This window comes from Triturus cristatus, chromosome 2_2 (genome assembly GCF_964204655.1).
Source record: "Triturus cristatus chromosome 2_2, aTriCri1.1, whole genome shotgun sequence".
Classification (NCBI taxonomy): Eukaryota; Metazoa; Chordata; class Amphibia; order Caudata; family Salamandridae; genus Triturus; species Triturus cristatus.
The window spans coordinates 1,088,776,362-1,088,802,567 of NC_140582.1; the positions used below are offsets into that span (position 1 = coordinate 1,088,776,362).

Consider the following 26,206-nt stretch of genomic DNA (forward strand, 5'->3'; position numbering starts at 1 on the left):
GTTTAAACTCCTCTTGGGCGTCCCAGCTACCCCACCAAAAAGACCCTCTGAGCGGCACTTGCCTGAGGCCACGACCCGTGAACAGGGCCGTGGCAGCTGGACCCGGGGCGTCCTCTCCTTCTCTTGAGCCGCCGGGTTTGTAAGCGGTGTACTCCTTCTCCGTGGTTGTCGCGACCTCCGTGACTTCTGCGCCTGGTTCTCCGGCCTTCTCTGGTCGTCCCCTCCTCCGTGGATCTTCGGAAGCGCCTCCGCCCCTCCTCTCCCGTACCTCGGCTTCTTCTCCTCCTGTTGCTCGTTGTTCCGCTGTCCTCTCTCCTCGGATACACTCGATCTCCGCGTTGCTCTCCTCGCCCTCGTTCCTGGTTCCGCCCTTCTTGTTCTCCATTGGTGGATGCGTCCTGACGTCACGCGTTCCTAGCGCGACTAGAACGCGAGCTGTTTCCGGTGTTTCCTCCATGACTCCGTCCGTGTTTCCCGACTTCCGCTGGGCTGAGCCGTCCTCCTTCTTACAGTCCCCCCCCCCTTAGGAATGGACGTTGGGGCCATTCACAACACGGATGTCTGGACAAATAATCCGCACTCAGCTGCTTCATTCCCGGCATGTGGAGGGTCTGAAACGAGAAGGGTTGCAAAGCGAGAAACCATCGTAGTATGCGGGAATTGGTGTCTTTGTTTCGTGCGAGCCATGTCAAGGGAGCGTGATCGGTTAGGACAAGGAAGTGTCTACCTAATAGATAGTATTGCAAAGATTCTATAGCCCATTTTATAGCTAAACACTCCTTGTCTATTGTTGAATAGTTCGTCTCCCGGGGGAACAGTTTTCTGCTGATGTACAACAGGGGTCGCAGTTCTTCACATGAGTCTGGTTGAGATAAGACAACCCCCAGCCCGTGGTCCGAGGCGTCAGTTTGAAGGACAAAGGTACGTTCAAAGTCGGGGCTTCGTAAGACTGGGGCGGTACAAATAGCTCGTTTGAGGGCCTCAAAGCTGGCTTCTTGTGCTGTGTTCCATGTCTGAAGGCGTGTGGGATGTGCTTTGGACAGGAGTTCGGTGAGCGGACTGGCTATGGATGAAAAATGGGGAATAAACTGCCTGTAATATCCTATAAAGCCCAAGAAGGAACGAATTTCCTTCTTGGTTTGTGGCCTGGAAATGGTGCGGATGGCTTCAATCTTATCAACTTGGGGCCTGATGTGTCCTTCTTGTATGGAATATCCCAAATATTGTATTTTATTGGTCCCTAAGAGGGATTTCTTTGGGTTGATGGTGAGGCCTGCGACCTGTAATGCTACAAATATGGATTTGAGGTGTACCAGGTGTTCCTCCCACGTGTGGCTGAAAACCACGATATCGTCAAGATAAGCTGCTGCATACTTCTGGTGTGTTTTTAGTACCCTGTCCATTAGCCTCTGAAATGTGGCTGGGGCCCCATGCAACCCGAACGGGAGTACCTTGAAGTGGTATAGACCTGAAGGTGTGGAAAACGCAGTTATTTCTTTGGAGGTGAGTTCTAACGGGATTTGCCAATACCCTTTCGTTAGGTCAAGGGTTGACATGTATCTCGCTTGTCCCAGACGTTCTACCATCTCGTCCATCTGGGGCATTGGATAGGTGTCGAACTTTGTGATGGCATTCACCTGTCGGAAATCAATACAAAAGCGCAGACTGCCGTCTGGCTTTGGTACGATTACAATTGGAGAGCACCAATTGCTCTGGGAAGGCTCTATGATCCCTGCCTGAAGCATGTCTTCCACTTCCTTTTCCACTGCCTCCCTACGGGCTTCTGGAATACGGTAAGGCTTCTGTTTTATGACTTTAGGGTTCAGGGTTACTATTTCATGTTGGACCAGGGATGTTAAACCTGGGTTTGTGGAAAACAAGTCTGGGAAGATGGTTAGCAAAGCGCCTAGTTCGGTTTGTTGTTCAGTGGTGAACACTTCTCCGAAGGGAACAGAGTGACCCAAGAGGTCGCGGACCGACAGGAGAGGGATGTCTAACTGCGGGGAGCTGCAGGCCAGCAAAGCGGGATTGTGTCCTCCAGGGGGCTGGGATTCCTCCCATTTTTTCAGGAGGTTTATGTGGTATATTTGTTTACCCCCGGCTCTGTGGGGCAGTAGTATGCTGTAGGTGACAGGGGTGATCCGTTTTTCAACCACATACGGCCCTTGCCACTTCATTAATAATTTGTCTTCTGTGGACTGGAGTAGTAAAAGGATCTTGTCCCCAGGTTGAAACACCCTAAGCCGACTGTTACGGTCATAATATCTCTTCTGTGTCCCCTGTGCTTCCTGCATGTTCTCATGTACAAGTCCCCATATGTGGTTTAAGGACGTTTTCTGGTCGGTAACATACTTCAGTAGGGGTTTCCCTTCCTCCTCTTCCCCTTCCCACTGTTCACTAGCCATATCCAATAAGGTTCTGGGCTTTCTCCCAAACAGCAGCTCAAACGGGGAAAACCCGGTGGATCGCTGCTCGTGCGTCCGTAAAGCGAAGAGAACCAGGGGAAGCTTAAGGTCCCAGTCTCTCCCCATGTCAGAGACGACCTTGCGGAGCAGGTTTTTGATTGTTTTGTTGTACCGTTCCACAAGGCCGTCTGTCTGTGGGTGATAGACTGATGTTCTTATTTTCTTTATCGCGAGTAGGGAAAAAATCTGGCCCATCATTCGTGACACAAACGGGGTACCCTGGTCGGTCAAGATCTCAGAGGGAAAACCGACTCGTGAAAACAGGGTTATCATGGCTTGTGCCACAGCAGGGGTAGTCATGCGAGACAACTGGAAGGCCTCGGGGTATCGACTGGCATAATCGACTATGACGAGTATGTACCGGTGCCCACGGGATAAGGGGGTTAAGGGCCCGACTAAATCCATTCCCACTCGTTTAAAGGGGATGTCGATGATGGGGAGAGGTTGTAGGGGTGCCTTGGTAATGGGTCCTGAGCTCGTGTATTGGCATCGCGCGCAGGCAGCGCAGTGTTTGGCAACATCCCTATAGACACCCGGCCAGTAGAACTTCTCTAAGAGGTATTTCAGGGTATTTTCCTTACCATAGTGCCCACCCCCCATTTTGTTATGGGCCAACTGGAGCACATGTTCCCGGAAGGATAGGGGAACAAGCAGTTGGGTTTTTCTACAGACTCTTTCTTTTCGGCTCTATACAACAATCCCCTGTTTGCAATAAAATAAGGTCCTACCTGGTCTGGTGGCTCTTCCTGGACCTGTTCCCAGGCGTGTACGAGCGTTTGGTCATCCCGTTGGGCTGCCCGGAAACTATAAGGAGTTGTTCCATCGGTATCTGCAAGGGAAAGGGGAAAGGCAGTCCGTGATAGTTGGGAACAATAAAACTCTTTTTTTATCTTTTCGCCTTTCCCTTCTACTTTTCTTCTCTCGGGTATCTAGGGCTTCGATCTCGGCAGTACAAAAAGGTGCTTCGTCTAGCCATGTGTGGGTATTTCTCTTTGTTCCTTCTATATAGGCTTCGAATTTTGGGTGGTCGGTCCCTATGATAACGGGTTCTGGTAAAGAGGGAATCACCCCCACCCTTTTAAGGTGAGGGTCGTTTTCAACGTCCAAGACGACTTCCGCTGTAGGGTACGACTTCGTATCCCCATGGACGCAAATCACCCTCACATGCTCTGTGGTTTGCAACTGGTGTTCCCCAACCAGGGATCCGTCTACCACTGTGACGTGGCACCCGGTGTCTAACAGGGCCTGTCGCTTCTTGCCGTTTAAATACACTTCCGCTCTGTAGTGTTGAGAACCCTCCCTTGTTAACAGGATCTTGCCCCTGGTATACCCCACTTCCATGGGTTCAGCGGATGGTATTCGGTGAGGGCATTGTCTGTCTATATGGCCCCACTCAGCGCAGCTGAAACATTGAGGACCTTGTCCGCTAGCACCCGCAGAAACAGGGGAAGGTTTTGGACTAGGCCGAAGGGGTGGTAACGGCCTTAGTTCGGGTTTTAGGGGAGGTCTAAAGGAGGTATGCAACTGGGGTCGTGAGAGTGGAACTGGAGTCTGGGGTCGTGTAGTGCCTGCTCTAAAATCTGGGGCCCTATGGAAGGCACACGCTATTTCCACCGCTGAGGCGGTGGTGAGGTGCGGGTGTTGTTTCACCCATGACTTTGTGGTGGGTGGTAGGGCATCCAGAAATTGTTCCAGGAACACCTTTTCAACTACCTCTTCTATAGTGGACATGTGGGGTGTCAGCCATCTGGTACCTAAGTCCCTTATTCGATAATACAAAGCCCGAGGATTGTCCCCAGTAGTCCACTTTTTGTTCCTGAATTTATTGCGCTAATGTTCTTGATCGAACCCTAGTCTCTCTAGGATCGCCTTCTTTACGTCTACATAAGCAGTAGTCCCGTCGGGATTGGCGGCTTGGTACGCAGCCTGTAACTCTCCGGATACAAGCGGGGCGATGTATAGGCCCCTCCTCTCTTGTGGCCAGGCTGCTGTGGATGCCACTCGCTCAAAATTCAGAAAGAAATAGTCAGGGTCTTCCCCTTCCTTATACTTTTGCAGGACCGTTCCTGGTACAGTGGGATGGACTCGGGTATGCACTATAGCGTCAGTGAGTCGTAGGATTGCCGTGTCCTGCACCTGTTGATTTGAGGCGACTACCGTTGCCTGATCCTTAAGGGCTCCCTGTAACGCTTCTCTCTCTAGTCTAGCAGCCTGTAACTGTTGCTCATACACTAACTGTAAGTGTCTTTGACCTTCGGCCAACTGTGTGAGCATATCTTCTAGAGGCACGGGCTGTGTCATGGCGTCGACACACAGGGACCGGGACTCAAGGATCCCACTTCTGACACCACTTTGTAAGGAGGCTCGAGGGCCCGACTAGTGGTATGGAAGAAACCAGTCGATCTGTGAGTTATTTTGGTGGATATTGTTTATTTGCCACAGTATGAGGGAGGCAGTCTGTGTTAAGAAAAACAATCTGAAGGGTCAAACAATAGCAGCCTCCGAAAAGTATCACTATAGCGTCTGGATTGAAAGGTTTAGTCCCGCTACCACTCCTTTCTGTATTCCAGGTTGTCGGTGCCTTCCCGTTTCTCTGTCTGGTTTCGCTCTCTCCGGGGACCTCCAAAACAGGGCAGCAAAAGAAAACAAAGAAAAGAAACACTCGGGTTAGGCTTTATCTCTTCCTATTCCATGATTGTGCCACCTCCACCATAACGCCGTGAGGGAAAGGAATATGGTGAGTCAGGGAGGGACCTTTAAGGGTTGAGAGGGGTGTGAGGGGGGTATACGGACACCGGTAGCGTGCGGCTGTGTTTAAACTCCTCTTAGGCGTCCCAGCTACCCCACCAAAAAGACCCTCTGAGCGGCACTTGCCTGAGGGCCGTGGCAGCTGGACCCGGGGCGTCCTCTCCTTCTCTTGAGCCGCCGGGTTTGTAAGCGGTGTACTCCTTCTCCGTGGTCGTCGCGACCTCCGTGACTTCTGCGTCTGGTTCTCCGGCCTTCTCCGGTCGTCCCCTCCTCCGTGGATCTTCGGAAGCGCCTCCGCCCCTCCTCTCACGTACCTCGGCTTCTTCTCCTCCTGTTGCTCGTTGTTCCACTGTCCTCTCTCCTCGGATACACTCGATCTCCGCGTTGCTCTCCTCGCCCTCGTTCCTGGTTCCGCCCTTCTTGTTCTCCATTGGCGGATGCGTCCTGACGTCACGCGTTCCTAGCACGACTAGAACGCGAGCTGTTTCCGGTGTTTCCTCCATGACTCCGTCTGTGTTTCCCGACTTCCGCTGGGCTGAGCCGTCCTCCTTCTTACAAAAACCTTATTGGGATCGAGCTGGCCGAAAGACAAACCCAAAATGCCATTCTAAATCTGGTTAAAAGGACGCTGTCCGAGGTGGCATCCACCCAAGACCGATATGTCTCTATATTGGAGGTGGTCTGCAGGGGCCCATATTCCCTCACTGAGGTTTTGGCTAATTCCTGTGTCTCTCCAAGTCGCATGTTCCTGGTAAGAAATGCTTTTTTTACCAAGGTAACATCAGCCTTGATAAAAGCAGAAGTAAAAGAAAAGAGTTCTGGTCTCCCCAAGATAGACAATTCCTGCTTAACATATTGTAGCCAGGGTATGGCCAGGCCTCTGTCGCAGGCTAGGCAGTCTGAAATCACCTTCCTATAACACCTGTGTGCAAATTCACCCACATTTTGCACCAAGGTGATGTTTATTATATAAACTGCTTTGTTTAGTTAGAGGAGCTGATTCCTGTTTACCTTCTACGCTGGATGAAGCTCCGCTCTTCAGCAAGACGGGCTCCCTGATGACACTTAAACACGGGTAACTGGGGAGTTAGCTCACCCTACCGGGATTCTGGCAAATTCATCCACCCTAGGGACATTAGGATAGGGAGCTCTAGGTAGGAGCATAACTATCACTATACATATATGAAAGCATATATCCTATGTAATGACACAATGGTTGAATTGTTTATTTTCTTAGTCGTTCTTCTAATGCTGATCACGTTATTCTGTTTCCTTATATTGATTCTTGCAACACATATATTTTACACAAGAATCAAAATGCTTCAATAAATATTGAAACACCATATTGGGTCTTTCTTGTGTATCTCTTTGGGTATGCATGAGTGACCAAACAAAAAGGTTCCAGATCCTTTTCCGCAATTTTCTTGGGGAGTTGGGGGTTATTCATGTTCTGAGTTTTGATATTCCACCTGTTCCCGTGCCTGGGTAGGGTTACAGATGGTGCACTGTAAGCTAGCAGGACTACGGCCAACATATCCTGATGGTGTGCGTAGAATCAGTCTTGCACAGTTTTGAAGTTTGTTGTCCATCTAAAGCACAGTTATACTGAGAAAGTAAAAGCCGACGACAACACCACTATAGTGTATGCCAGCCCACTCTACATTATTTCACTGTATGGCACTCCACTCTATGCTGTTCCACTCCACTGTACACTGCTCCACCATACCCACTCTAATATACGTTATGCAACTCTGTGCCACTCTACGCTATTATACTGTATACCACTACTCTGTAACTCGCTCCACTCCACACCAGTCCACTCTAGAAAACTCCACTGTATGCCACTTTACTCTATGCTATTCCACTGTGCGCCAGTCCACTCTGACACACTCCACTTCACGGTACACTAATATGCTGTATACCAATTCACTCTACACTATTCCATTGGACGTCACTCCACTCTATGCTATTCCATTGTATGCCACTCCACTATACCCACTTTAATATATGGTATTTAACTTTACGCCATGCCACTCTACGCCATATCCTCTACGCTAGGCCCCTCTATGCTACTCCACTCTCCCCACTCCATGCCACTTCACTGTGCGCCAACCACTGTTAGTTTACTGTATGCCACTGAACTATGCCTCATTCCACTGTACGCCACTCCAATCTACACCACAGCACTCTACGCGAATCCACTGTACGCTATTGCATTCTACTACATTACACTCAATGCCACTCTATTATACGCTATTCTAATATACTCCACTCACTGTAAGACATTCTTCTCCACTCTACTGTACCACACTCCACTTAATGATACTCGACGACAGTAAACTCAACGATTTCACAAAAAGTATTTGAATAAAAAATCCTTTGAAATTCAATGGAAAAAACAAAGGTTACTCCTTTGTTACGGTTAGGAAAGCTTTATTTATTCTCTCTATACAAACCAAACTTAAAGTGCACAATCATTAGAAATTCTTAAGCTATAGCTTTTCATTACATTTGTAATATACACAACACCTTATAACTTGTACATCTCCATACGCAGTGTATTCAAATCAGTAGCCACACTACATTAACTTGCCACTCTACCATGCACTGTGTTCTCACAAATGATTTGGTTTGCAATGTCATAACTGTTCTTGTAAATGCTATTATTTCTTATGCTATAAGTGAGCTAATGTAAAACGATGTAAGCAGTGCATGGAGAAGGCACGAGTTATAGTTAAGGTAGTGTGGTTACTGAGTTGAATACTCTCCTTATGGCGGTGTTGGAGAAATAACAAAAATATTAAATATGTCAAAATTTACGATACACTAAACTACACTATTTCCCCTTAAAACCCATAACGCACACTAAATGTAGTCTAAACATTATGGCTGCCTTTTAATTTTGTAAGGGTGAAATTCTGTTTACACCACTCTTAGTCTACGTTCTGTGTTTTAATTGGCGATCTAGTGTAACACAAAGTTAAGTACCGCTTTTTTCCCCTAGATACTACTGTAAAACTCCGTAAACATTTTTAAAATATAAAGTAAGAAAATGTCTTTTCCGTACTGTTACAGACTTACCTAAAGTGCCTCATACGTACCTATGCACTTACAAACCACAAGTACCCTATATTTCCACTTAAAACATGAGGGAAACTGGGTTTGTTTTGCAGTACCCATTCACTTTTTGACCCCTTTTAAGCTTCTAGATGCCTTTTTTTTTTCCACCTCTGACAATGCAATGAGGCCTATTAACCAGACCTCAGTGACAGTGCTCTTCTCTTAAAACAAGGTGATGTCTAATTGTAACACAATTGGCAAAGGACTTTAGCACTCCTGTAAGTCCCTAGTAAATGGTACCCCTGATACCTAGCGCATGGATACTAAATAGGATCCCTAAGGGCAGAAGCATATCTTATGCCACCCTAAGGGACCCACACACACATTCCACACAGACTGCCATTGCAGGCTGCGTGACATGGTCCAAACCATGATAAAAACATGACACAGCACACTCTCTTGTGTGCAATGCCCTTGTCACTGCATTTAATATAAGCAGGTCACTCCTACAGCAGGCCTTTGAGCCCTTAGGCAGTGTGTATTTTATTTTATGTGAGGACATATCTGCATGAGCAGATATTCCCCTGTAATGTCTAGTTCTATTACTAGATAATGCAAGTGAACAGGGAAACCATCTTAAGGTATGTACTGGGCACTGATCAAAATGAGTTTACCAGATACATAATGACCTCACTTAAACATATGGTATTTGGTATCAAACGCCTCCTATTAATAAATTCGCACTGATTCCAGTGATGGATTTATAAATACCTGCACCCAGAGGGTACCTTAGAGGTACCCCCTGAACCCTACTAGTCCTGTAGTGTGCGGGCTGACTTGTCCTGTCCAGACTGCCACCACAGAGGAGTTTCTGACTCCCTAGGAGGTGAGAGCGCCGCTTTGAGGTCAGAAACCATGGCTGTTCTGGCAGGACATGTTTATCGCCTGTCCAGCAGGAAGGCTACTAAATCAGCTAATCAAGGCTAGAGGCTGGCTTCCCCCCAGACCTTGAGGATGCCACCACCTGCCCTGGGGCCCATTTGGCACCAGGACAGGTGGGAAATTAGATAGTCAGGAGGCATGTTACACTGCCAGGCTGAACAGACCGCTAGGGTAGGTAGCCTGAAGTGAACACGTAAAAAAGGATTCCACCATCTTGAGTGTGGTGGAATTAGGAACTCTGGGACAGGGTGATCCCACTCCCCACACACAGTGATCATCTAGAGGGTGTAGCGACCATAGGGGTCCCTGGCCCATTGGCACTACCCATCACTCCTCTTATTGCCCCTAAATTGAGTATTGAGGTGGCCCCTTGACACCAGGAAATCAGATTCGACCACTGGAAAGGAAGAAAGGACCGAAGAGAGCAAAAACAGAAAACCTGCACCAAAGATTGGCCTGCCAGGCTGCTTGCATTTCGACCATTGCTGGGTACTGACCTCGCAAAGAGTTGGACTTCTCCCCAAAACCCTTGGAGAACTGCTCAGCACCTCAACAACCGGGAAAGATCTCCCTTGAAGTAAAGGAGTTGCTCCTCCTTATCTGCAGGAACCGAAAAGCATCTGCCCCGCCCTCCATGTTGCCAGCCATCCGGCCAACAGAAAGAGCAGCCCAACAGGAGAAAGTTTTTTTTTCTCCAGGAGGTCAGATCCGTCTCCTTATCAAGTTTGGAGATGCCAGGACCCCCAGGAGCCGACCTGCACCAATACCCTGGGTACCGGAGCAGTTGCCGCAACCTAGGCTTGTTGGTGGTCCAGTCAGAGGTCCAACAGCACAAAGGCCAACCTACCATCTAGGGAAGTCAGGATCCACCAGGCTAGCACAGAGTGGCCCTGCTGCCCTGTTTCTCCTCTTCACCAGGTCACCAAGACACAAAATGAGTCTGTGACTGACACGACCTGGCACCTCAAAGCACCCCTGCACCCGAGCCCCACAGCCTGAGTTAGAGGGAGGAGATGGTGCCAACGAGGTCCTGAGACCCTCAAGGGCTGTGCCCAACCTTGGGCTTGGCCAGACTGGTCCCCCAGTCGCTGCCTGTAGCCTCTTTATGCAGGGACTGAGAACCCGAGAGTCTTCAGCAGTGCAACCTCGCCGGACAAAGCCCCACTGCACACGAACCTCCCAGCCCGAGTAGACCAACGGTGTCCCTACGTGCCCAAGACCCTTGAAACCAGAGCCTCCAGAGGGTTCAACCAGACAGACCCCCCAGTGCCTGCTTGCAGCCTTTTTTCAACAGGACCGTTTCCCACATACTTAAACGGGGCACACAACACCGTAAAAGCACCTCTGCACCTAGGTAGCCCAGAGCCGACCAAAGCAACCTGTTGATGCTGCCTTGTACCTTGCCCCATACTTACCTTAATTCCAGAAGAACAGTCCTGTAAGTCAGTGACAAGTGACTGTATGCAGTATGTTTCTTTCCCATAAGGTAATATTACCGCTTCAAAGCTGCAAATACAAAAATATTTCATGTACTGTAGTATATAGCGGCCCAATATATCACTAAGATGTGTTTTGTTCTGCTCGCAGCTGTAGTGCATCCTGAATTCCAAATTGGGACCAGAGGCATGCTGGTCAATAGAGTCCAAGCGGCAACCCGTACAGTGAGGGGCTGACGAACACCAAGTGGTGTGTCTCGTAGACCTTTAGTTCTCTGATACCAACTTCGGCGATGTAATAGCTGGAACCCGGTGTTGCCCCTGCAGTAAAATACTGCATCCTCTCTCCCCATATGCGGCACATCGAAGCGAATGCTCTTTAAGCCGCTTGGGGGGTGACACGCTGTATACACATACGAAACATCCAAAAGATGCTGGCTCCCGTGCCACGCCAGATCGAGAGGGCATGTCGGTAGCCGGTGCCTGCGTTACCGGCAAAACATGCTAAACCAATGCCCACTCAGGAAAAAGAATGAGCCCGACATATGCTAGGGCAACACCAGGGTTTATTGCAATAAAAATGGAGGCACAAGGCATGCAGAAGTCCAAAAAGGTCTGGAAACACCAGGCATACGCGTTTCAGCATTCCTGCATTCTTCAGTGCCGGTTTGAGTTTCCAGGCAGAGTCTCTGGCTTGGGGGTCTGTTAGGAGTCCTGTGATGCTATCATTGGCTCTGTGTTTTGTTCTGCCCCCGGCTCGCAGCTGTTGTGCATCCTGAATTCTAAATTGGGACCAGAGGCATGCTGGTCAATAGAGTCCAAGCGGCAACCCGTACAGTGAGGGGCTGACTAACACCAAGTGGTGTGTCTCGTAGACCTTTAGTTCTCTGATTCCAACTTGGGCGATGTAATAGCTGGAACCCGGTGTTGCCCCTGCAGTAAAATACTGCATCGTCTCTCCCCATTTTTTTGTTGGGACTGTAGACATAATGATTTTGCTGCCATTCGATCTATATTTTGGACTGAAAGAGCTGTTAATAAGCAAGGGGTAAATTGATGCAAGATAAATATATTGAATGCATTCTTTGCCTCACTGCTTCTTAAACCCAGTCTTTCTTGGTTTTGTAAATACCTGGAGGTTTGGACCTATGTTCTAGAAGGCACCCAGAACATCTTCAGCCTTCTCCCCTTCATAATCCTATTGGTTGTTTAAGTGACTAGTAACAAATGGTGGTATTTCTGCTATGTGAGCCTCTGTTTCGTTTTTTAAACTAATAATCTTATGTGACCCTCTTTAGGAGCTTTTAAAGGATATGGCGCAGCAGAAGGTGCAACCGAACTTGCTGACATTTAATGCTGTGCTGAAAGCACTGAGAAGATGTAGTGCAGTCGGCAGGTCGCCAGCTTTGCAGATGTTGGGTGAAATGAAAGCCCTTAACATAGGTAAAAAAATCTTGACCTAGCTGTCACACAATCCATCTTTGGTCATTGTAAACTGAAGTTAAGGAAAATCAGACTTATTCAGACTGGGAAAAATAGGTGTCTGCCCTTCTTATTGAACTTGAGTAGTCTGTTTTGTTCTACCTCTCCTGCTGCAATTTGATTTCATACATGGACAAAATGAGACGTGCAGAACTTTTCATGTTATGTCTGAGCATTACCTGCTGCCAAGTATTTGTTTTTAAATCACTCTCAGACCCTCAATTGGAGCCAGGATAAGGTTTTACTATTCCTTTATTCCAGATGCCTTCCTGTTCAAGAAGTCACAGGAGCTAAACGTTTTAGTTTGGTACCTAGGTACTCTTTAGACAATAATTCAGTCTTGTAATCCCACCTGATATAATACAGTCTTGACTGCTGTGTATATATGTGTAGTTAAGATTACCAGCTATAAATTTTGGAGCAATACATGCATAATTGTTTTGATGCATGAAATTTGCATCGTTCCCACCATCTCTATACAGCCACCTGTATATTTACATTTGATGTCGTGATTGTTCAGAAATAGCTGCTAAACACATACACTGAAGTAACTTTTAATTTTTCCAAGCTGGTCAGTATATGGGTGCTATGAACAAGTACTTTAGCTGTCTTTTCTCCTGATTTCAGAACCAAGCCTTGCTTCCTATGATCACCTGATCGGAGTTTTTTATAGGAATGGTATGTATTCATCACAAAATATATTCCTCAATTATGTGAAACCTAGCCTTGAGTGTTGTAGAAACATTCATATGCATTTATTTCCTCAGTTGCTACTGCAAAAGGGCAAACCGATATCCTTGCAGAGGTGCTGGATGAAATACAAGGGAAGAGCTTTGTTCCCAAGGATCCAGATGATGGTATGTATGTGTGCTTAGCTTAATGTCTAGATTTACTCAGCAGCTAAGTCATACTCTCCTGTGGCACAGCTTATGGGATTTTGGTTTTTTAATGTGATTGATATATTGATATGTTTTTCTGTATTGGAGCTGTAGGACTTACTGAATCTTCCATCATTGAGGCCTGCTCATCTACGATGATAGAACTGTTCCACAGCTGTCTAGTTACCATTTAAAAGTCCCCAAAGATAGTTTTGTTTAACGTTCGTCTTCCTCTACAACTTGCATCCCATTTAATAACTTAAATATGGAATATGATTTAGGTAAAGCTGCAGTAGTTCTGCCTTTCGCAGGGTATTTATTTTCTCTTATGATCTATAGCCTGCCTCCAATTCTTGAATATATATGATGGCTGCTTAAAAGAATAAACCTCATTCACCTGCACTTCACCTTGTTTGTGTACATCTTGGTTTGTAAGGCCAAACAAGAATAAACATTTCTTACGTTTGTCAATCCATCAGCCATCATTTTGGCTGCTAAAGTAAAGTTTCTAGTGCCACTGTTTTATTTTTTTAAATTTCTTTATTAAGTATTTCAAATTAACATCAACAATTTATGCTCATCACATATGTCAAATGGTAAAAAGAAGAGAGGGTAGTTTGACCATTCTATCATTATATTTGGGTATGTCACACCATTTACATGTATTTCACAGTATAAGCTATGCGTCAGCAACAGGACACTGGTCATCCGGGAATTACAGGTTCTGGTACTGTAGAGACATGTATAGCCTGACACGGCTACTGAACTAGACGTCAGTCCATCTCACCCCGTTCCATATATGATAGGTAGTCACGGAAGGGGGTCCAGAAATCCTTGGGGCGTGAGCTCAGGGGTTGTAGCTGTGCATAATCCTTGCCCACTTTCTCACACATATTCTCAAGCCACCCCGAGGCAGTGGGGCGGCGGGAACTGCCCCACCGTAGTGCTATTTCTCTTTTAGCTAGCAGCAGTGCCAAGGATATCAATCTACAGGCACTGCGTAGCACCTCGAATGTATATCACATGAGTGCCATTAGGGGACAAGGTGCAAGGGTCATAGCAGATATATGTTCAAACACTGTTATCCAATATTTACGCACAACTGAGCAGGTCCAGGCGAGGTGTGCAAAATCTGCTCCCACATGGCAGCATTTAGCACAGGTGTCAGATCTAGTGTGGTCAAATTTAGCAATGTCTGATGGGTATAGATAATATTGATGCAAAAATGTAAAGTGTAGTCATTTGTGGCATTGACAGATGGAGATACGTTGTGTCTGGGTACAACAATATGTCCACATTTTGTCTGTAATTTCTACCCGAAGTTCTGTTTTCCAGACCTATCGCACTTCTATGTTAGTATCGGGTTTTAGTTCTAGACAAGATCGATATATTCTAGAGATCATAACTTCCTCCCTCGGTAGTTAACACTGTGAGTCAGTGGGGCAAAATCATCAGGAGGAAGGGGGTAGGAAGGGAGAAGCGATCGTAACGTATTGCGTAATCTCCTGAGGATGAATTGGTCCATGTATGGTATGTCCCTGTCCCGTAGTCCCTCCACAAGGGGTGTAACATGCCCATCCGGGAACAAGTCCCCCATAGTATGAAAGTCATATCTGTGTAGGGGGCGTTGTACTAGATTCTCCCTGGTGAGTGGGATCAAGGAGTTCTCATGCAGTGGGAGAGCTTTAAAGTATAGGGGGCCCCCTCCCAATGTGCGGCGCATATGGCGCCATGCCCAGCAGGTAGTACACCCTGTGTGTATGTCCGTATCCTCGAGTGGGATTCCCTTGGGTAGAATCTGGGTGTGTGTGATTGTCGAGCAGCGCTCGCTCGGGCATAGATAAGGTAATCGAGCATCAGGACGATACCAATGGTATGTATAATGGCACTGAGCTGCTAAATAATATAAAGTTTGGGTCGGGGAAACCTAGGCCGCCCTGCTCATAAGGGAGTGTGAGCGTATCCCACCGGGGACGAGTCCCTGCCCATATCAACCGCAAGAGTGTTCCCCGTAGTATGTTGAAAAAATGCTGTGCTAGTGGAGTAGGGATATTTGCAAAAGGGTATATAAAATGAGACGGGAGGACCATTTATATTATGGCAACTCGCCCAGCTATGGATAAGGGTAGTTTTATCCAACGCTCCACTTGTGTATGGAGATTCGTCAGTGCCGGCCCATAATTTTGTTGCAGAACTTGCTCCCTTTCTCTATAAATGTGGATGCCCAAGTATTTGGTTCCATCTGGTGCCCACTTAAGGGGAATCTCAACTGGGGTGGGGGAAGGGGGGGTGGGAGTGAGGGTGAGTGTTGCGTCAGTTAACGGGAACAGCTACAATTAGGCCCAGTTTATTCAGATTCCCGACAAGTCACCGAATCTGGCTATCTCCTGCATAATAGGGAGGAGGTTGAGGTGGGGGTTGCGGATGAACAGCAAAATGTCGTCTGCATAAAGTGATATTAATAGTGACCCTTGTGTAAGTTGATTTGTTCCATTAATAGAGCCAGTCTGGTTGCTAGCACCTTGGCCAATATTTTATTATCTAAATTTAACAGCGATATGACGCACAACTACTAGGATCTTTACCGGGTTTCAGCAGTAGAGTGAGGACAGCTTCTCGGAGCGTAGAGGGTAGTGTGCTGACTTGTATTGCCTTGTTGTGTAATGCCAGCAATCTAGGTGCTAGTTGTTGCTTATATGCTTTTTTTTAGAAAAGGTACAGTTTTATGAGTTAGGATACAGGTACCACGTGAATAGAAACTGTAGCATGAAAAATAGCAATGTGTGCCCCAGTTCCTATCAAAAGCATGATCTCTTTGCGTGGATTATTAATACTGCATAGATTCCAGATAACTACGCCTAGGTCAATGGACTTGACCATGTTGTGAAGCTAGCATGAATCGATGATACATAGCCCATGAATCTTGTGACGTCTGACAGTATAGTTGATGAATGCTAAGCTGTGATGTGCAGTATCGATAGATCTATTAACTCCAATAAAACATTCCCAATGCGGTACTCCATCCCCTACCCACACTAGATTCAAAATTATCCAGTGAATCTCATTTGACTCAACAAGAAATAAATAAAAACATAACCCGTAACAATCAAGATTGGTGTTCACCATGGGGCACATGGGAACGACAAGCGGTCCCTAGAAAGTATGGTATCAGAGCTAGTGCTTGGTACTCGCGTACATAGATTTAGATACGTAAGAGGAGGGATAAACAATTGAAATCATTTGCTAACATATATGTAAACAAGGGGACACAGCAGTAGGTATCAAACCTGGCAGCCAGCCAATGTAAGAAAGTTGGTTTCTGTTGCAGTAACCCCCTTTTTTGCCTAATAGCTGATGCACTTTTCCTTGTTGTGCCCTGGGCTCCTGCCAATCAGGTGCCCAGGGCCTGTATCCCTTCCCTAAAAACTGCTTAACAGCCAAAACCCAAATTGGCAAACCCTGGCCACATGTCAGCCTCTGGTAAATGGTACCCAGGGCCCTGTGACCAGGGAAGGCTGCAGCACTCATTGTGCCACCCTTAGAGGCCCTGTACCCTAACACACACACACTGCTCTTGCAGGCTGAGTGTCTGGGTACAAGACAAAACAAAGTCGACATGGCACACATCCCTGTGTGCCATGCCCACCACCTACACTGCCCTGGCATACATCAGCCACCCCTCTAGCTGGGTGCCCTATGCCAGTGGTGTGGGCACAGGAGCATGAGCCCTGTGCCCCTACATTACCCAGGTCCATTCCTGGGCACTGTAAGTACAGTGCTGCCATTTAAGGGTACATGGTGCTGAGAGCTCGTCAAACACGAACTTCACAGCACCATAATGGCAACACTAAAGGCTGAGAAGTTTGGTATCAAACTTCTCAGCACATTAAACCTGCACTGATGCCAGTGTGGGATTTAATGTACCAAGCACCCCAGAGGGCATCTTAGAGATGCCCCCTGAAACCTAACCTACAATCCACATCTGGTCTGGGAGGCTGCCTGGGCTGCCACACAGCAGACATGTTGCTGGACCCCTGGGTAGGAGAGCCTCTGCTCTCCTGGGCCTTCAACAATGCACATCCTGGGCGTGGTGCTAAATCTCCTCCCCCAGGATGGGCAGAGGGAAGCTTCAAAGGCATGCCGCTTCTGTGAGCTTCCCCAGGCCACTGCAACCCCCCACTCTGGCGGGAAGCATGGCCGGAGACCCCAAATAAGGACAGGGGATGTGCCAGCCTGCCAACCCCACCCCTCAGGTGGTTGAGGCGAGGTGAAGCACATCTCCGGGCTCTCGCCATCTTGAAGATGGGAAGCCCTGCCCAATCAGGACTAGGCTACTGCCCCCCTCCCACAGGAGAGAGGCAGGATTGGGGGTGTACCCACCCCAGGACAGGAACCCATTGGTCCCTGCCCTTCACCTACCTGTAACGCCCCTAAATCTAGTATTTAGGGGCACCCTGAACCTTCCTTCCCCAGATTCCAGATTCCGACATCCGAAGAAGAGCTAGAAGAAAGAAGACCTGCCCTGCAGCTGCTAAGAAGAGGAAGACACCAACTGCTTTGGCCCCAGCCCTACCGGCCTGTCGACCCTCGAACCTGCTCCTGCTCCAACCCGGCATCTCTTGTGGCCAGCAACCTCACAAACCCCGGAGGACCTGGCTACCTTTTGACTCTAAACCAAGCCTGGCCTGTGCCGGAGTGAACAAAGACCAAAAGGACGACCCCACGGCGACTGTGACTCCGAGTCTGGCACCCAAGAACCTCCCTCGACACTCCTGAAGAAGCATGCAGCCTCAGAACCAGGTGCCCCCCCACCCGCGATCAACAGAGGGTAAGATTTCCCGACACCAAAAGGCACTCCAGCGCCCCGCGGCCCCCTGTGCCCAATCCCGGGGTACCTACCTATCCTCCAACTACCCAACTAACCTCTCGAAGTGGTGATGGCACCTGAAGAATCTTCGTTCCCGAGCTTGCAGTCTTTTTCTAAACCGGAGCTTTCCCATTGAAATCAATTGAGCGCCCGAGGGCTCAAAAGCACCCTGCACCCAGTCGCCCGAGTGGCCCTGGCAGTGCAACCTCTACACCTATCTACTTCCCCACTTGCCCTGAGTAAGTGACCAGGAGCCCAGCTCCCACAGCCGCGTGGCCTGCTAGTCAGCAGCCACCAACCAAGGCCCCCCTATCTCTCATAGGATAACATTGGGCCTAACTCTCTCTGCACCCGGCCGCCCCTGTGTGTGAACCAACTGTACCTACCTGACCCTGGGAGACCCCTGAGTCTATGCCCAGAACCTTAACTCTGCCAGTCGAGTACTTTTTTTGTTTTTTGTTTTTTAAAAGATCTTTTTATTGGCATTTATAAACATTACATACATAGGCACGTTTGGTAATGCAGTTGGTATATAGGTGTACAAAGCAGGAACGCCCATTCGCGCCCCATGTGGATTCCTGGTCTCGTGGGCCTGTGGGATGTGCGTCTCTACTCTGTTTTAAGCTGCAGACAGGTGTCCGGGGCCCGCGTCTGGGTATGCCCTACTAGTGCGTATGGTGGCCGCATGCCAGTCGAGTACTTACCTTTAAACCGATAACTCAATTTTCTCCATAGGGTAACATTGACAGTTTTTTCCTGAAATTTCTTCTAAGTGTGGACTTTTCAAAACTTAAAATATTCACCAAAAATCAGCCGAGTATCGAAAACACTCACCTGCTATTAGGTGAGCTCCCAGTGCTGGATCTTGGTGCCCAGCACTGACTCTGAAAAATACTTACAACTGTACTTACCAGTAACCCAATTTTCTCCCATAGGAAATCATGGACTGTTTTTCTGTGAAATTTCTTCTAAGTGTCAATTTCTGCAAACTTTAAATATTCTTTAAAAATCGTATAATTTCTGAAAACGTAATTACTTACCTGTTTTGGATAAAGGTCCCAGTACTGAGTCCAGGCCCCCAGTACTGGATTACAAAAGTAACGAGAACATAGTATACCTGCAACTTGAATTTTCTGCCGTAGGGAATCATTGACTGTTTTCTATGAAATATTTTCTAAGTGTCATCTTTTAAAACAGCAAAATATTGTCATGTTCATTCTTTGGAGATCCAGCAGGGAGAGTTTTGCAGTAGGTCTCGGCACCTACAGGGGTGTCAAACATCCTGGACCGTCCCTTATGTTCAATACGCAGTCGGGCGGGGTATAGCATGGAGTAACGGATATCCAGTTTGCGGAACGCATTCTTAACACTGTTATATTTCCACCGAGCGTCCTGTACCATTTGGGTGAAGTCGGGGAAAATGGAGATGTTCGAGCCTTGGTATTGAAGGGGACCCCTCTCCCAGGCCAGCCACAGCACGTATCTCTGTCCCTATAGTTGAGCAGATGGGCTATAAGAAAGCGCAGCGGGGTGCCTTACATAGGCCGCTGGCTCAATGAGCGGTGTGCTTGTTCGACGCGAATGTGATAGAAAAACTAGAGCTATCAAAAAGGGCCAGCAGCAGTTGCTCAGGATGTCTCATGTTGGTGGTCTCTGCAATTCCCGAAATACGACCCCACAGGCTTTAGTTAGTATCGTGATGCTTCTCAACACGCAGTAGGCGAATCCAGGTTGGGTCCCAGCTTTAATGGGGGAGGGGCTCCAGGGCAGCAGGTTTCCAGTAGGGAGTTGCGTGAGGTGGCACTGGCCGGGCGCCTAGCGTTGCATCCGAGTCTGTAGAGCAGGTGATAGATCACAGCCGCTACAGCCACACAGTCTTTTCATAAGTAGGTCGTCTGTCTCAGGCTCCCCAACTCCTAATGTATTCCGGCACAGATGTAGGTCCTCTCCTGGGGTTGCCATACATTAACCAGTGGGTCAGTATGTAGATAACGGGGGCGATGGAGGGGGGGGGGGGGAAGTGTGCTTAGTGGTCACCGTTAATTACACTAAATTTCACCCCTGTCTTCCTCCTAACAATTGGCGCTCAGGATCCTATATTTACCTACTAAAAGTGGTGTAGGGGAAAAACACTTCATAACACGATGACAATATCAGACCTGAAAGTACCACAGACTCCGACTTTAGGTTTGTCAATTTATATTAAGGCCAAGAATAACAAGATGTATACACATCGTAAAATTAGCATATAGAAATATAGGAAAATCAATACAGAGCCAATTCTATGAATATAAGTAATTCGGCATAACAGGAATACAATGGTGAATTCAAGGATCAGGATACAGCTCAATATAGAAGCAGAGTCTAAATCCTTTTTCATTAGAAATAAAAACAAATCTGTCTCTACACTATACTAAAAGGAGATGCTATCTAATACCCTTCCATCTATTCCCAAAGGTGTCAGCACGTGTTGACTTCCTGAGAAGTACTCGCGTCTAGGCTAGGAGCGAGTTCTAGGATGCTCCTTTCTCTCGGAAAGCTAGCAGAAGTCTGGTGTCTGTCCCTGCGGATCATACAATATAGAATTTGATTCTTGGTTTCATCCTAGTAAAATTTTCCATTGCAACTTTTTCTATGTGGGGAGGTTCACGCTCTTAAATTAAGACTTTTGTTCAGCATGGTGACCTTGATTCTCAGACCAGCCAGACACGAAAGATATCCTCCCTTCTCGCTTCCAACTGTCTTCAAAGCATTCCTTGTATCTTCTCCGATCTGAAAACAACGAGTTGGCATTCCAATACCTGCAGTAGGATGAAAACACTGCTGTTTCTTGAAAAAAACATGCATTTCATTATTTATTTCTCGAAGCCAAGGAGGTGCGAAAACAAGTACAGTCTTGGGCCTAGGAAGTCGGGCAACTTAAACAACAAACGGTTACATTATATGGTTATAAACTGTTTTGCTCTCTGTATATGCAGGCATGACGATACATACATATTCATAAAAGACTGCAAACGATATACTTGTGTCTAGGTGCATGACAATCATGACTATAGTGTACCCATACAAAATAAAGTGCTAAAAGCGCTCTATCACCGCCCTTGTGTATCTTCACCCCACAATGTGATCAGACAGTGGTTGTCCAAAGGAGCTCCCCTCCAAGTGGTAAATAGTCCAGGTTACCGTCCCTGGGGGGTACCAAGCATTCAAGTGGGTGTATCACTATTCCCCGCACTGCCTTACATGTGCCAATGATGGAGGTTTTGCCAAGTCCCTCCCGGGTCACCAAGTAAGACCCACCACTGCTCAACTGCAGCAGTGTCCGGTGGGTAATGGACGCAGGCCGGTACTGGGCCCCAGCCCACTGCCACAGGCATCAGCCATGGTGAGCTCTGCCAGCCGCTCTGGCCGCACAGCTCCCATATTGCGGCCGGGCCACAGCAACACACCCCCAGGATCGGGAGCAGAGCCATACACCAGGCCACTTGGAGCTGATCACTCCGCAGCCGCAGATAGGGAAGAAGAGCAGGGGAGAGCCAGCAGCTGACGAGATTGGACGATCTCGGCCTCAGACTCACCCGTGGCCCCTGTCACCGCGGGGCCTCCGAGGCGGTGTCGGTGGGTCGGTGGCACCCGCGAGTCTCCTGAACCTCAGCACTCTGCGCCGCAGGTGGGCATCGCCTCGACGTCTCCCCGAGTCACAGCACTCCTGGTATGCCACGGGGTCCCCAGAACCAGAATATAGTGGCAGCAAGTAGTGTATCAGGGACCACCAAGTCCGGAGCTTCACAAAGATACGACCATCTTGGTGGCGGTCGTGGTCATGCCCACTAGTGGCACTGTTTTAAATCATGATAGTAGTATCACTTTATTTGCAAGAATGAAATCAAGCAAATGTTCAGAATACAAAGTGAAATCTAAGTATTCACCTCTTCTGCGTTAATTCTTGTTTAGAGTTGTTCTTTAATGTTAGAATGCTCTTCAATTTTCTGAAAAGGTTGCACTTTTTATTTTCAGGATAGAATCTCTAGAGGCCAAAGATATGTTCGAGGCATATGAGCTGCAGATTACACACTTGTGCATAGATCACCATCTGGTGTTGGGCCCGGATGTTTGAAGTTGTTTTTCATCTTGGAAAGTCTTTGGAAGTCACGAGGTCGGTGACTCCTCCTTAGGATCGTATTGCGCATGGGCTTCGGCTCCATCCTCAGATTGTTTTTTTCCGCCATCGGGTTCGGATGTGATCTTCGCGTTCCGGTTCCGAACAGCTTCCAGTTCGACAATCGACGCGCAATCCTCAACCCAATACGCGGTATTGTTTTCGATCGCGATCTCCCCACTCGACGCGGCTCTCATCGGCAAGAACCTTCAATTCCGGTCGTCGACGACGGCCTTCGGGCCTACCCAAGCTCCGGTCCTGGCTAATGGAAAGGACTCCATTTAAAAAGTGCCCTCGATGTGGATCCAAATTCCCCCACACCGATCTCCACGAAGTATGTAATCTCTGCCTCTTCCCTGAACACGAGGCTCGAGATTGTCCGGCGTGTAAGTCCTTCCGGTCCAAGAAAACCATTCGAGACCAAAGGGCCAGAAGAACCATGGCACACTCGTTGACGGCGATTCCGGACGACATCTTCGGGGAAGGCGTCGACGCTCCAGAAGAACACCACACCGACGAGGGACTAGTCAGCGCCTCCGAAGCAGACGATTCAGATGTGGAGGACATCACTCCGGCACAGAGGGTCGTGATTACTAATCTACCCCCCCACCCACACCGGCACCGAAAAAGGCTTTGGTCACGCCTTCACCTCCGGGCCTAAGCAAGACCAAAGACACTGCTTCCCACACCGCACCTTCGGGACCGGTAAAGAAGCCGATTAAGCCTTCCGGCGGCTCGGGCTCGAGCCAGCCCACCGTCGGTGCCGATTAACACTCTTCGACACCGACAAAAAAATTGGCCTCCGCTTCGACACCGAGCCCCGCACCGAAACACTCTGTGTCGAGAACCAGCTCCAGCTCCTCGGTGCTGACACCATCTTCGGCACCGACAAAAGCACACAAGGCCAACGGCACTGACACTTCGAAGCCGAAATCCATCTCGGCGCCGACCAAACAATCAGACTTTTCCAAGCATAGTTCCAAACAACGAACCAGTGCGGATACAGCCAAAAAACCACCGGCCCCGACGCCTTCGCCGCCGACGGACCAACCAACCTCACCAGAACTCTTTACACCGGATCCATTACAAAAAACACTAACCAAGGATCCTAAAACCGGACATTTGATGTTCTCCATCAAAAAGAGACAGCTGGAAAAACCTGCTCCGCCTCCACCTCCAAAGAGGAAGGACTCTGCTACCTCTCCTTTCAGAATACCTTCCCCACCTCCACCGCCCCCTCCACCTCCTCCACCGTCTCCACCTCATCATTCCCCAACACCCTCTCGGGATGATGATGATGATGATCAGGGGGACCCATATGATGACATAGGAGACGTGCCCCAAGATTTACCTACTGGGGACCCCACTCCCACAGGCTCCCCAGACCCATGGGACGATTATTATATCCCTGACATCCCTAACATCCCACAGGATGATCTCTACCCTTCCAGACCTTCCCCACCAGAAGACTCACTGGGGTTCAACCATCTACTACAAAGGGCAGCACACTATCACGGGGTAGATCTCCATACCGACCCCGTGGAGGAGGATTTCCTCCTCGATACATTTGACACCACACATAGGACTACCTCCATATTGCCTATGCTCAAGGGAGTTATAAAACATTCGTCAGAGGTCTTTAAAGACCCAGTCAGAGCCAGGGTCATTAACCCGCGCATTGAAAAGAAATACAAATCCGCCCCTACAGATCTCTCCTACATTAGAGGGACAGCACCACTAGATTCTCTGGGAGTGTCCACAGCACGTAAAATGGCCAACTCCCAAGCGTCAGGCGAAGCACCACCACCTGACAGAGAGTCTAAACTCTTGGACGCATCAGGCAAGCGTACTGCATCCCAAGCTGCCAACATATGGCGATCGCTAATACACAAGCGCTACTAGCCAGGTATGACCGAGCCCATTATGACGAATTAGAAGCCATAATGCAACATCTCCCTGATAAATTCAAACCTAGGGCCAACGAGCTAATTCAGGACGGCAAAACCATTACTAATACCTCCATACGTTGTGCCCTAGATGCAGCAGACACCGCCTCCAGGGCCATTAATACTAGTGTCCTCCTCCGTCGCCATGCCTGGCTAAGGATCTCAGGTTTTAAACCGGAGGTACAAGCCTCCATCCACAACCATCCCTTTGACCAGGAACATCTCTTTGGCCCAAAAGTGGATGAGGCCCTAGAAAAGATGAAAAAGGACACAGACACGGCAAAATCCATGGGAGCCTTACAATAACACCCTCCCAGGCGCTCTTTTCGCCGCTCTTCCTTTTGGAGCACATCCAGAGGCTACTCCTCCGACACCGCTTCCACCCCATATAAGGCCCCTTCCCAGTCCACCTTTACAAGGGGCTACCAAAGAGGCGGCTACAGGGGAAACAATAACAAAGGCAGAGGCAAGACAAACACCGCCCGCTCTGCCACCGCACCTACCCAATGACTTCCCTCCACTCCCCCAGACCATCCCACTCCGGTCGGGGCAGACTCCAAAATTTCCTCCCTGTCTGGGCTACCATCACCTCAGACAAATGGGTAACGCAAATAATTCAGGCTACTGCCTAGAACTAATATCTACCCCCCCAAACATTCCACCCAGACAACGCCCAATGTCACAAGAACATCTAACACTGCTAAAGCAGGAGGTAATCTCCCTCCTACAGAAAAGAGCGATAGAACACATTCCTACCAACCAAAGAAATATGGGGGTCTATTCCCTATACTTTCTCATACCAAAAAGGGACGAAACTCTGCGGCCCATCCTAGATCTCCGGCCCCTGAACAGATACATACACTCAGACCATTTTCACATGGTAACGCTTCAGCAGGTACTTCCACTGCTTTCCCAAAACGACTTCCTGACCACTTTAGACCTAAAAGACGCTTATTTCCACATTCCAGCACACACCGCTAACAGGAATTCCTCAGATTTGTAGTGGACGGGCAACACTACCAATTCATAGTACTCCCGTTCGGAGTCACAACAGCACCACGAGTATTCACCAAGTGCCTAGCAGTAGTAGCAGCACACCTCAGGAGACAACACATCCATGTCTTCCCATATCTAGACGACTGGCTAATAAAAGCCAGTTCATACAGCCCGTGTGTACAACACACGTATGCCACTATCCAGATACTTCACCAACTGGGCTTCAAAGTAAACCACGCAAAGTCCCATCTACAACCATCCCACATAAAACAATACCTCGGTGCCACCATAGACACCTCAAAAGCACTAGCCTACCCCAATCCTGCCAGGATTACAAGCATTCAGGCTCTACGCGCAAAATTCATGGCACAACACTCCCTTCCAGCTCGAGTGTTTATGCAACTAATAGGGATTATGGCCTCTTGCATCGTCATAGTACCTCACGCAAGACTCCAGATGCGTCCTCTCCAAGAGTGTTTAGCGCGCCAATGGAACCAGGCCCAAGGTCAATTAACAGATCTGGTGTTGGTAGACAGTCGTACCCATCGCTCTCTGCAGTGGTGGACCACCACAAACCTTTCCAAAGGTCGACCGTTCCTGGACCCGGTTCCCCAGATCGTACTAACAACTGACACATCGCTCTCCGGCTGGGGAGCTCATCTATTACATCTCACCGTGCAGGGCACATGGACACCGCAACAGGAGTTACTCCATATCAACCATCTGGAGTTACTAGCAATCTTCTTAGCCCTAAAATCTTTTCAAACGCAGATTTCAGGCAAAGCAGTTCTAATCCGCACAGACAACATGACCGCCATGTACTATATTCAAAAACAAGGCGGCACACACTCTCCACAGCTCTCTCAGCTAGCACAGAGCATATGGAGATGGGCCATACCCCAGGAAATCTTTCTCCTAGCTCAACATGTCCTAGGAGTCCAAAACACTATGGCAGATCTGCTCAGCAGACAAACACAACAAATCCACGAGTGGGAACTTCACCCACAAGTTCTACACCCGTACTTTCGAATGTGGGGACATCCACAGATAGACCTCTCCGCCACCCACGAAAACACCAAATGCCCAAGCTTCGCCGCCAGATATCCACACCCATTGTCCAAAGGAAATGCAATATGGATGAACTGGTCAGGCAGATTTGCGTACGCTTTTCCGCCTCTCCCACTCATTCCACTAGTGGTGCGCAAACTACAGCAACACTCCCTCACA

General features: G+C 48.4%; 1 protein-coding gene across 1 annotated transcript in view; it reads left to right on the plus strand.

The window, feature by feature from the left end:
• PTCD3 (pentatricopeptide repeat domain 3) overlaps positions 1-26,206 on the plus strand; it is a 367,594-nt gene that overhangs the window by 144,736 nt on the left and 196,652 nt on the right. Inside the window, exons 13-15 of the mRNA XM_085642617.1 lie at positions 11,950-12,094; positions 12,761-12,811; positions 12,901-12,990. Of these exons, the coding sequence (XP_085498743.1) occupies positions 11,950-12,094; positions 12,761-12,811; positions 12,901-12,990 (286 nt within the window). The remainder of the gene's footprint in view (positions 1-11,949; positions 12,095-12,760; positions 12,812-12,900; positions 12,991-26,206) is intronic.